Here is a 12,942-nt window from a genome sequence, read left to right on the forward strand (position 1 = left end):
CCTGTCAATATTTCCAAATAAAAGAATACATTATTTGTTTAAAGAAGAAGAACAAATGGACTGAAGACTTTACGAAAAAAGATAATGGAAAGTAATCATTTGACCTCTCTAACAGTTTCAAGAAGTTGAGAGGGGAAACGTATAGCTGTCAAATAAATGAAGTTTAGTCGGAAGACCATACACCTGCAAACCCGCGTCATCTATTTCTCATCCATCTGCCAAGTACAATCTGGTGCAGTGCATCAAATGGTGACATTTGTTTTAACTGTACATGGTCCCTCTGAAATAATACGATTATAATATATAATATAATTAGGGCTGTGAAACGATTAAAATTTTTAATCGGGTTAATCACAGGTTTTTGTGGATTAATCATGATTAATCACATATTACCGATATTCTCGGTGTATTTTGTGAGAACATAGAGATTTATGACAAAAGACGGATATATACATTTATACATTCTTCTATACAATGGTGCTGCAACTCAGCAGTTATTTAGCAGTTTTCTTCCATATGGAACATTAATACATCTTCATCCTAAACAGAATGTTTAACCCTCCTGTTACCTTTCGGGTCAATTTGACCCCATTCAATGTTTAATGTCGGTGTTCTTTGGGGTCAATTTGACCCCAGGCTGTTTTTCACTGTGTCAAACATATCAGAAATATCAACTTTTTATTTATTTAAAGGGCTATTTAGGTAGTCAACAAACAAACATAAAGTACCTCACACTTAAACTTGGGAAACAATATTAATTCTAATAATTTTCTGGAGGTTTTAATTGCTGGGGTCAAATTGACCCCGAGGGTAAAATATGTTAGTAAATGTAAAGGTAACAGGAGGGTTAAACAGCATTTTTCTCTTGTTTGTCAACCATTAACTCCACCATGATACAATCTAAAGGTGGACAGATTGACAAGTGACTTTTTTTTGCTCGGTCCCGATGCGCGCGCACGGAGCTCTGTGGCGCGCCAGACGGAGATCGATAAGTGTTAACGCAACGCGTAGAGACAGAAATGACATGCTGCTGTGGAGATACGATCAACAACAGACGTTTAGTTTAATAAAAGAACAAAGACGTGCTATAGAGAACATGTCAGGGGCGGGCCAATCGTTTTAATGTCATGCGATCTACCGACACTACGCCGCGATCGACTGGCAGGTCGCGATCGACGTGTTGAGACCCTGATCTACAGGAAGTAAAAGTCGTCACAAGGTTTCCGTAGGTGAACCTGCGGAAGGATCATTACCGATGAACAGACCGTCTGCATGAGAGCGGACAGAGTTCAGATTGAAGTGGTGCATTGGAAGCTCATTTTGCAAGTGACTTTTTTTTCGTCCCAACGACCAACAACAGACGGATTGGAAGCTCATTCTGCGCATGCGTTAAATGCGTAAAAAAAAAAAAAACTAGTTAAACCTGTAATTGGATTAACTGAGTTAACGCGTTATTTTTCACAGCACTAAATATAATATATTTCATCTAGCATACAGTTTGGCTTTACAGCTCATACAGCTGTACTGAATAGCAACAGATAACTGAGAAATAATAATATAATAATAATAATACTTATAATAATACTAAGAATAATAATATAAATAAAAATAATGATAATAATAATAACTCGTATGAATCAAATATATATTTAAAAAATATGCGGGAAATAAATAATGCCTCTCTGTATTGCTCAATCGCACGCACGCACGCACGTCAATGCCATGGAAACCGGACCGAGGTTATTTAAGGCTGCGGACGTTCGGTTCTCCCCTTTGCACCTTGGACTTTGACACGAGCGGACCTCACCTGTGAACCCAAACCTGTGAAGGAAACAGACTTTTGCACTGCTTGAGACTTTTTGCTGGAAACTAAACTTGTTGGCGAACAGAACAACACGAGATCCGGACTACGAGAGACCTGAGACCCCGAGGAAGGTCCTCCGACGACCGAGAGCCGAGGACGAGCCCCTGCTGACGGGACCGGGCTGTGATTTGGACGATAAGTTAAGACCATTTCTACATTTAATTTAGCATTTTTATTATTAACGTATCCATAAAAGTGTTCTCAGTTTAGAAATCAGTGAAACCTTTTGAGTTTTCACGTTTAAAATGTTGACAGGAAATTTTGTGAAAACATATTTTGTGAAAAGTGACACTCAGTCGATGATTCGTCGTGTAAAATGAGATTTGAGCTGCAGAATGTCTTGAAAATGTCAGGAGATGTGCGGAATGTGTTGACAATTAGTGCAACTCCTCGAAACCCCTTTTATTTTTGTTTTAAGGCATCAAAACGTCGAAATTTAACTTTGAAATTACAGAAAAAAGATGGCGCCATGGAACGCGCGGGCGTCACTTGACCTGAGCTGCGCGTGACCCGGAGCTGCTCTGTTGTGACCGTTGAAACGGGCCTTATTGTACACACGTCTGCTCCTTTTACTTTATCATATGAAATTGATTTATTTAACATTAAAATGCACTGTGCCCGTTGTCGCAGTGCTTTGTTTGTTAAGTAGAGTTAACTGATGTGAGTGCACGAGCGCGCGCTGCCTCCAGCATCTCCTCCACGCGCTCTGAGATGCACCTCGTGAAGTGGGGAATAATGGGTTATGAACGAAAGAGGTTACTGTGGTCGTGTTGGGTTAATATCGCCATGTTTCACATGACGCGCGTGGTTTAACCAACCCTGTATCACACAAATCACGTTCCCCCAGAACTAAAGCGTAATTTTCAATCACGTTTGACTGAAAAGTTCAGTAAAGTTAGAAAGATATTCACAGATTCGGACTTCCCGGCTCAATAGCTCTCTCACGAAACGGAGTTAAAACACAAACAACACCTCTCTGTGATCGTAGTGATGTCGACAACAAGCTACAACCGTCGGAGCTGCCGACCTCTGAGGTCCAGGACCCGTCGGAGCTGCCGACATCCGAGGTCCAGGACCCGTCGGAGCTGCCGACCTCTGAGGTCCAGGACCCGTCGGAGCTGCCGACTGCTGAGGTCCAGGACCCGTCGGAGCTGCCGACCTCCGAGGTCCAGGACCCGTCGGAGCTGCCGACTGCTGAGGTCCAGGACCCGTCGGAGCTGCCGACCTCTGAGGTCCAGTACCCGTCGGAGCTGCCGACTGCCGAGGTCCAGGACCCGTCGGAGCTGCCGACCTCTGAGGTCCAGGACCCGTCGGAGCTGCCGACTGCCGAGGTCCAGGACCCATCGGAGCTGCCGGCATCCGAGGTCCAGGACCCGTCGGAGCTGCCGACCTCTGAGGTCCAGGACCCGGAGCTGCCGACCAGAGGTCCAGGACCCGTCGGAGCTGCCGACTGCCGAGGTCCAGGACCCGTCGGAGCTGCCGACTGCCGAGGTCCAGGACCCGTCGGAGCTGCCGACCTCCGAGGTTCAGGACCCGCCGGAGCTGCCGACATCCGAGGTCCAGGACCCGTCGGAGCTGCCGACCTCTGAGGTCCAGGACCCGTCGGAGCTGCCGACCTCCGAGGTCCAGGACCCGCCGGAGCTGCCGACTGCCGAGGTCCAGGACCCGCCGGAGCTGCCGACCTCTGAGGTCCAGGATCCGTCGGAGCTGCCGAGGTCCAGGACCCGTCGGAGCTGCCGACTGCCGAGGTCCAGGACCCGTCGGAGCTACCGACCTCCGAGGTCCAGGACCCGTCGGAGCTGCCGACATCCGAGGTCCAGGACCCGTCGGAGCTGCCGACCTCTGAGGTCCAGGACCCGTCGGAGCTGCCGACTGCCGAGGTCCAGGACCCGTCGGAGCTGCCGACTGCCGAGGTCCAGGACCCGTCGGAGCTGCCGACCTCTGAGGTCCAGGACCCGTCGGAGCTGCCGACTCCGAGGTCCAGGACCCGTCGGAGCTGCCGACCTCGAGGTCCAGGACCCGTCGGAGCTGCCGACTGCTGAGGTCCAGGACCCGTCGGAGCTGCCGACCTCCGAGCTGCTGACCTACGAGGTCCAGGACCCGTCGGAGCTGCCGACCTCTGAGGTCCAGGACCCGTCGGAGCTGCCGACTGCCGAGGTCCAGGACCCGTCGGAGCTGCCGACCTCTGAGGTCCAGGACCCGTCGGAGCTGCCGACCTCCGAGGTCCAGGACCCGTCGGAGCTGCCGACATCCGAGGTCCAGGACCCGTCGGAGCTGCCGACCTCTGAGGTCCAGGACCCGTCGGAGCTGCCGACTGCCGAGGTCCAGGACCCGTCGGAGCTGCCGACCTCTGAGGTCCAGGACCCGTCGGAGCTGCCGACCTCTGAGGTCCAGGACCCGTCGGAGCTGCCGACCTCTGAGGTCCAGGACCCGTCGGAGCTGCCGACCTCTGAGGTCCAGGACCCGTCGGAGCTGCCGACTGCCGAGGTCCAGGACCCGTCGGAGCTGCCGACCTCTGAGGTCCAGGACCCGTCGGAGCTGCCGACCTCTGAGGTCCAGGACCCGCCGGAGCTGCCGACCTCTGAGGTCCAGGACCCGTCGGAGCTGCCGACCTCTGAGGTCCAGGACCCGTCGGAGCTGCCGACTGCCGAGGTCCAGGACCCGTCGGAGCTGCCGACCTCTGAGGTCCAGGACCCGTCGGAGCTGCCGACCTCTGAGGTCCAGGACCCGTCGGAGCTGCCGACCTCTGAGGTCCAGGACCCGCCGGAGCTGCCGACCTCTGAGGTCCAGGACCCGGAGCTGCCGACCTCGAGGTCCAGGACCCGCCGGAGCTGCCGACCGCCGAGGTCCAGGACCCGCCGGAGCTGCCGACATCCGAGGTCCAGGACCCGTCGGAGCTGCCGACCTCTGAGGTCCAGGACCCGTCGGAGCTGCCGACATCCGAGGTCCAGGACCCGTCGGAGCTGCCGACATCCGAGGTCCAGGATCCGTCGGAGCTGCCGAGGTCCAGGACCCGTCGGAGCTGCCGACTGCCGAGGTCCAGGACCCGTCGGAGCTGCCGACATCCGAGGTCCAGGACCCGTCGGAGCTGCCGACCGAGGTCCAGGACCCGCCGGAGCCGCCGACTGCCGAGGTCCAGGACCCGTCGAAGCTGCCGACCTCTGAGGTCCAGGACCCGGAGGTCCAGGACCCGACCTCTGAGGTCCAGGACCCGCTGCCGACCTCTGAGGTCCAGGACCGTGGAGCTGCCGACCTCTGAGGTCCAGAGGTCCAGGCCCCGCCGGAGCTGCCGACCTCTGAGGTCCAGGACCCGTCGGAGCTGCCGACCTCTGAGGTCCAGGACCCGCGGAGCTGCCGACTCTGAGGTCCAGGACCCGCCGGAGCTGCCGACCTCTGAGGTCCAGGACCCGCCGGAGCTGCCGACTCTGAGGTCCGGGACCGGTCGGAGCTGCCGACCGCTGAGGCCCAGGACCCGCCGGAGCTGCCGACCTCTGAGGTCCAGGACCCGTCGGAGCTGCCGACCTCTGAGGTCCAGGACCCGTCGGAGCTGCCGGCTCTGAGGTCCAGGACCCGTCGGAGCTGCCGACTGCCGAGGTCCAGGACCCGCCGGAGCTGCCGACTGCCCTGAGGTCCAGGACCCGCCGGAGCTGCCGACCTCTGAGGTCCAGGACCCGCCGGAGCTGCCGACTGCCTAGGTCCAGGACCCGTCGGAGCTGCCGACCTCTGAGGTCCAGGACCCGGCGGAGCTGCCGACATCCGAGGTCCAGGACCCGTCGGCTGCCGACCTCCGAGGTCCAGGACCCGTCGGAGCTGCCGACCTCTGAGGTCCAGGACCCGTCGGAGCTGCCGACCTCTGAGGTCCAGGACCCGTCGGAGCTGCCGACTGCCGAAGTCCAGGACCCGTCGGAGCTGCCGACCTCTGAGGTCCAGAACCCGTCGGAGCTGCCGACCCCCGAGGTCCAGGACCCGTCGGTGCGGCCGAACCCCGAGGTCCAGGACCCGTCGGAGCTGCTGACCTCCGAGCCGTCGGAGCTGACGTTTTCATATTGAAATTAAAATGTCCTAAAAATGATCATGCTGATATGTGTTATGACAATATAACACTCAGCACAGTTTAGTGCAGACATGGGCAAACTACGGCCCGCGGGCCACATCCGGCCCGTTAGGCTTTTTAATCCGGCCCGCCAAACTTGTCCAAATCGCGACTTTGTTTACTTCCGGTGTGCGTTGGCGCGGAAAGTACTCGTCACACAAAACCCTTCACCATGATTTGTCAATCCGTTTGTCTGTCAACATTTTGCGAAAAAAAACAACCAATGAACACTCAGTAAATCACAAGGGACCCGCCCACCACACAGGTGAGGCTCATTTAGAAACAGCTGCAGTGATTTTGGCGAGCAGCTGGTCATTTTTTATTTGCACACACCCCATGAAACTTTATCTGCAATATGAAGTCATTTCTCAGTCCCATCTTTATCATTTTGGTGAATGTGTGACAGACCACATCATTTTTACTAAAAAAACGTGAATACAAAATTTGGTTTTCCTCATTTATTCAATTCAGTTTATTTGTAGAGCCCAATTTCACAAATTACAAATTTGTCTCGGTGTGCATTACAATCTGTGCATATAGACATCCCTGACCTTTGACCTTTGACCTCACATCGGATCAGGAACAATAGAGGAGGATCCCTCTCCAGGATGGACAGGTGCAATTACATGTATCTAGCATTGTATTCAGATATTTCACTGCTTTTGTGAACCTATGACCTTTGGTAAACCAATTTCAAACACCAAAACAGTTCGTCCACATGAGTAAAGGTGTGTTTTCAGAAGAGATATGAATAATTTTTAAAAATCGAACTTCAATTGTCAGCTTTAGGGTCATATTTTCTCGAGTAAAGCGCTGTCAGACTGTTTGTGACGGGTTCATACACATGCTGACCAGATGACGCCGCACATCGCCCTCACTTTAAAGACCCCTTTCTAGTTTCTGCTGCAGGCAGGATATTTAATACAGTCTATCTCTCAGGACAATCCGTCCATTATTTTGCGTGGTTTAAAACGATTAGAAATTATTGAGCTTGAGTATTTCGTTGGGTAATAATTTGTTTTCAATGTTGAAAGTGATTCCATTGATCTCTTTCCAGTAAATGTTGATTACTTTAACTTTGCACCTGAAATTGAAATGTATAAAAAACAGACGCAATCTCCAGGTTTAATAAATTACATTGCGTGTCCAAATGCTCCTGGCCCGGCCCCTCTGTCACATTTTAGAACCGAATGTGGCCCGCAGGTCAAAAAGTTTGCCCACCCCTGGTTTAGTGAGTATACTTTTGATACTTTAAGGAGCCCTACATTATTCTGGTAATTCCTGTGTAACTATGTATGACTGCTGCTTATAATGAAGTATTGTTATAGGTTCATAAAAGTTAATTGACCAATGACAATAGGAGACTAAAATTAAAGAAATAAAAATAATATATTATATAATAAAAGATGAATTATTGTAATTGAAATTTGAGCTGGCTCACAGCCAGAAACGTCTGACATTTAAATGTTATACACTTTCATGCCACAGCATATTTTCATAAATTCAGACAAAGGGAATGAGGCTGCAGGATTTTCACACACACACAATGACTTCCCATGACATTTTAATCACTTAACAAGAGGGCTGTTACAGTTTGAAAGTGTTCATAGTTGAGAGACTGTTTTCACAGTCAGCTAATGGATCAGTAACTGACTGTGCATGCATCGAGAATTATACAGGTCCGCCGTTGTTCTTTTTCACTCAACAAATAAACAACTAATATAAACAGCAAGAAAAGCCACCGGGAAATAAATGTGGTAACAACTTGACAAGACAGTGTGCACAACAGTAACATAGCATAACTCTATCCTTCATTCTGGATTCATTCTCTTCTCATTGACAAAATCTGCAACTTCTCACCTAAAGCAAAAACTTTTCTGAGTGTTGAGGCTCATCTCTTGAACTAAACGTGTCCTCCCCGCCCACCCTTCCACATCTACAGCTTGTTTCCTCGCCTTACAACTGAATACAGAGCAACATAAGAACATGCCCAGGGTTCCTCTGCGCGTACGCTCATGCATGCGTGCTGTGCACAGTGCGTGTCATGACATCACAAATGACTTTTTCACAGCTCGTCGGTCTCTCCGTCGAAGGCCACGGCGTCGGTCTCCATGTCAATGGTGCCGATCTCTCCATTGCCCATCCAGCCAATGGGAGTGCGGTTGAAGGAGGGCCGGCAGTCGATGTCGTGTTGGTACACCGCTGTAGCCTTTGGCTCCTGTTTGGCTTCATGTTCTGGCATCTGGAATTTCATGAATTGGTTGGCCTTGTCGAAGCCGCCGAAGGGCATGGCGGACCTGGCGGAGCAAGGCGAGAGGATTATTGAAGCACCCACCCCCGCTTGTTACAGAGCACCTTCAATATAAAGTCGGGGCCTCGAGGGCAGTACCTGTTGAAGCTTTTGTACTTAAGCGCATCTGTTTTTTCAATGGGACCGGGCATTCCTGTTTTCATAGTGGCGATCAGAATTTCATCCCCCTTCATGGCCTTCTCCCATGGCGACTTGTACGTCTTCAATAGGAGCAGCTTCTGAGATGATGCATCACTGTTTCCACCTTTAGTTGGTCGCATTTAAAGTTGAAAAACATGAAAAATAAGTATATATATATATATATAAAATATACATATATATGTGTGTCTGTTTTTACATTTTTTATTTAATTTTTTTTATTTTATATTGCCTGTCACTGTTTTATGTGGTATGTCTGAAACGTTGTATAATGTGCTGCTGCTGCCGTCTTGGCCAGGACACTCTTGTAAAGGAGATTTTTAATCTCAATGAGGCATTTCCTGGTTAAATAAATTTAAAATTAAAATTAAATAATAAATATACAAAATCTAAGGAAATATTCAAAAATCGAGGGAAATATTTGTATTTGCTTTTTTTTCAAGAGGAGGAAATCAATACCACATTCTCTTTTTGGCTCATGTAGCCAGCAACTTTTTAGTTTATCACGAAGACTGGAAACATCGGGAAACAGCTAATCTGCCCAAAAATGAACACACGACATTTGCACATATCTCATTAGTTTAATTAATTAAAAAAGAGTTCATTTTGTTTTAAAATGACTAGATCTTAAAATAGAATCTTTAAAGATAATTTTTGTAAAAATGCTACCAACCTTTCAGTGGGGACCAGTCACTCGCTCCTTCTCCTTGTCCCCCTTTTCCATGGTCGCCCCCACCCAGTCCTCCTGCACCTCCTGCTCCTCCTGCTTCTCCTGCTCGTGCACCAGGCTTGGGAGGCGGCACAGGGGCCCCTCCCCCACCACTCATCCCTCCGAAAGTCTGCAGTCCAACCTGTTTGCTGACGAAATGCCCACCGACGTTTATCACGTCACCTCCTCCAATCTGACCTCCCAGAGAGGGAACAAACTTCTGGAGGTTGTCCTGGAAGAAAAATGCCATCAATCATATATGTCCCACCGAAAAAGTGTTTTGTCGGAGTAACCATATTTCATATTGTCGAATTTACACCTGACAAGCAATACTGAGTCTTGATTGTGTATGAGAGGCCTTAATCCTTAAACCCTAATCTAGCTGGTTTGATTGATCGGAAAATATCAAAAAGTCATTTGAGGACCAAAGTGCCATCTTTTGGGTTTAGACGTTGGATTAAATAAAAAATTTAAAAATCTTTGGAGGTAATTTTCAAAGCCAGTTATTTATTTTTCAATCTAAATATGCTCAAGCATTTACATAAAGGAACACAATTACATTTATTTCATCCCTCAGTGGCATGACACATATTTACTGTCAATTTGATTGTTCTTGTGTTTATTTTCTCATTTATTTGGGAAGCTGCTCCTCGGATTTTAACAATCAGCGGGGGTATTACTTTACAAAAATGATGACAACCACTCCTTCCAAAGGATTTAAACATCATTATTTCAGGTGCTTAACACTTAACAATCCATTTACAGCTGGCTGTCATATTATAAATGAAAATTAGTGTTTGATTGGGATCGATTAAGAATTGTAATAACAATAGAGACGCCTCTTCAAACATTGCCATGAGTTCCTCTGTGGAATATCTGGATGTAATATCCACACCGTATCATTAAATTCATACATTTCCTTTGAGTTTTTCTCCGTATGCTCTCACCATAGACTCACTGCAGAAGATGTCCGGGTTGTTCTCGTGGATGAACCTCTCCACTCTCTTCTGCCTCCTCCTGAACATCTTGGAGCCTTTGTTCTTCATCAGGGAAAGCTCCTCCAGCATGATGTCTTTGGGGGTCCGGATCTTCGTTCCCAGGTCGAACTCAGACGCCTCCGGCTCCGACTCAAACTCTAGGTAAGAGACGACAGAAAGGTCACAATGTGGGAACTAGATGGTTCTTATTAGTCTCGTCGTCTCTGTAGTGAGACCGCCTTTTGGATAACAGATGTTTAAATGGTTCATTACATGTACGATATTTCCTCATTTTCTCTTTTACTATGAGTTTCCCCAGAAATAATTGAGATTAACGTCTCACAATTACGACTTTGTTTTCACACTGTTAGTGTTAAATATGTACAGTCTCCTTTTAACTAAAGTCAACCCAGAATCCTGTATATTTAGTTATATTAATTGTGCATTATTATATTAAATTTTGTTATACTTCTTTCTTACTTGCACTGCATGTCTAACTCCATACCTATCATCTATCATACATCCATTAATATATGTTGTGTTTATATGTCCGAGCTGCACTGATTATATTAATTTGGGTTATTATTCTGGTAACTTCATGCCAGCCTTACCATCCTGAGTGATATGTGATAAGTCGGTTATGATCTTGGAGAGCTTTTTCCGCTTGTTTAGTTGGGCAGGTGTTCCCAGAGGCATGACTGCAGGTTCAGGAGAGAGCACGGTGTTAATAATAACAACATCAGGCTGAACTAAACACATGAAAACCTGTTTCTCTTAAGCAAAAGATATATTTGAACTATACTTATAAAAAACATTGTTTGTATTTCAAAATAAAACCAAGGCAAACAATGTTTTTAAATGTAATAAACTTGAGGAAGTTTTGCTCGATTTTCTAAATAAACTCTGTAAAATAATAGTAACTTTTTATAGAACAGCTTTTAAGTGATGTTGTCCATTTATGCAGTTCTTTGGTTCCCCTAATTTAGTTTGTCTGTTTTTTATTTTTATTTTTTATTCTATATTTGTATCTTACTATTCTATTTGTTTTGCCTTGACTCTCTGAAGAGCACTTTGTAAACTTTGTTTTTAAAGGTGCTATATAAATAAAGTTATTATTATTATCATTTTTATTAAATCTGCAGCGCTGCCGGTTCAGACTACGGTTGAAGTCAAAGAAAGTGAGTATATGTACTTTAGCTCCAACACACATTTGCACAAAGTGTAAAAGACACTCCCACAGACTGCTTTGCGAATTATCTCCGATCACGGCACCGACTCGTCCAGATCCCTCTTTCAACACCTCCCGCCATCAACAACCCCTGACGAGACGGAGCATTATGAGGACCCTCCTCATTTTTCAGGTTCAAGCGGGATGCCAGTGCCCTCAGATTCCACCCATTCCCAAGTGAAGCAGACGTCTCCCCCAGAGGAAACACACAGCCTCATCGTGCGTTCCCATTTTGTTCTGTCCACAGAGTCAACAATAACACGAGCACACTGAGGATCAGGTGAGCAACGCTTTCTGCTGCCGTTCTCCTGCAGTGAAGTTTAAGGCCTTCAGGGTCATAAAATAGCGTCTGATCGTATTCCCCAATTTGCTTGGCAACACGTCGGCGGGGAAAGAGGCAGCGATCACATTCTCATCTGTCGAGATGCCACTCACCACTAAAATGAACATTTATTGTAAAACACAAGGGGCTTTTTTAGCCTGCATTACGTATTTCTGGTTCTTAATTAAGTTATCCTTTATGTTGTTTTGTCTTCCTTTACACATATTTTGGCACCTTCGGATTTCAACAGTTTCTTTTAAGGGCCAGAAAACATCACATCACAGCTACTGACTGTAACTCAAGCCACGGCTATTTTTAAAAGACGTTTTCAGCCAAGACATTTTAGAGACGCAGGCGTCGGACTATCAAATGGGCTTGAGGCGGCCCCGAAGGACACAATACACACCTCCAGAAAACAGGTGTACGTTTGACTCTCTCTCCAAAATCACCAGAGAGATCTGGAGTCTGTTGTGGAGGTTAACGAGGATGGATTGTGGACACCGGTTTAGTCGCCTTAAATAATTACAGGCTTTGGGACTTCTCGGGCTCTCAAATTCCCCCCACCCCTCCACCCCTCCTCTGTGAGTGTTTGGTAACACCATATAAAATCTCCGCAACGCCCACATAGAGGGGTGGTCAGCACATTCGGCCATTCCTTTGGTCATTTTAAGACGCACCGAGAACATCTCAAAGTTGCAAAGTGAATCCCTGAGCCATTAAACTCTGAATAGGAGGTAGAATCCAACACATTTTCATCTAAAAGCAAAGTAAAAATCTGTTTTACTGGGTTTTTGATGCTCCCCCTACACACACACACACAACCCGTGATCAGCTTTATTGCCTCTCCCTATTTTTGGTGTAGCCGGAATGGAAACCCAAGCTTTAGTTTTTAGTAGAACAAAGCACACCGATGGGATGCAGATCCACTCACCGGGTTTTTGTTGCAATCCTGAGAGGATCGACCTATAAATACCAAACAGAGACGAGGTGACGCTCAATGCTGGTGATCTGAATCACAAGTTCAGTGCTTCTGACCCTACGTATGGCTGGAGTACACAAAACCCACTTCAAACCCACGGCAAAGCTTCCAGGGGGTTGGGGGTGTGGGTAGCAGCAGTGTTGGTGTCAAGACGGAAGGAGGAGGAGGTTGAGTTTAGGAGTATGAATAGGGATTGGGGGTGGCGGGGGCCTTGAGGTGGGAGGGAGGGAGTAGGGGGCTAGCTGAAAGTGCTGATGGAGATATTAAAGGAACAAAATTATTCTCACAGATGGTCCAGACGCCTATATTTAGCAGCAAAGA

At 47.8% G+C, this 12,942-nt stretch overlaps 1 protein-coding gene across 1 annotated transcript; it reads right to left on the reverse strand.

Moving 5' to 3' along the window:
- Positions 1–7,504: 7,504 nt before the first annotated feature.
- Positions 7,505–12,770, reverse strand: myoz1a (myozenin 1a). The gene is made up of 6 exons (XM_056436345.1): positions 12,574–12,770; positions 10,704–10,790; positions 10,063–10,250; positions 9,080–9,347; positions 8,347–8,512; positions 7,505–8,254 (listed from the first exon to the last, which is right to left on the reverse strand). Exons 2-6 carry the CDS (start codon positions 10,786–10,788, stop codon positions 8,023–8,025), a joined length of 939 nt encoding a protein of 312 aa, XP_056292320.1. The 5' UTR covers positions 10,789–10,790; positions 12,574–12,770; the 3' UTR covers positions 7,505–8,022.
- Positions 12,771–12,942: the final 172 nt, after the last annotated feature.

Source organism: Pseudoliparis swirei, chromosome 17 (genome assembly GCF_029220125.1).
Source record: "Pseudoliparis swirei isolate HS2019 ecotype Mariana Trench chromosome 17, NWPU_hadal_v1, whole genome shotgun sequence".
NCBI lineage: Eukaryota > Metazoa > Chordata > Actinopteri > Perciformes > Liparidae > Pseudoliparis > Pseudoliparis swirei.

Coding starts and splice junctions, on each gene's coding strand:
- myoz1a (XM_056436345.1), bottom strand. CDS start 10,788: ATGCCTCTGGGAACACCTGCCCAACTAAACAAGCGGAAAAAGCTCTCC. Junction 10,251..10,703: donor ATCACATATCACTCAGGATG/GTAAGGCTGGCA, acceptor TCTCTTACCTAG/AGTTTGAGTCGGAGCCGGAG. Junction 9,348..10,062: donor TCTTCTGCAGTGAGTCTATG/GTGAGAGCATAC, acceptor TTTTTCTTCCAG/GACAACCTCCAGAAGTTTGT.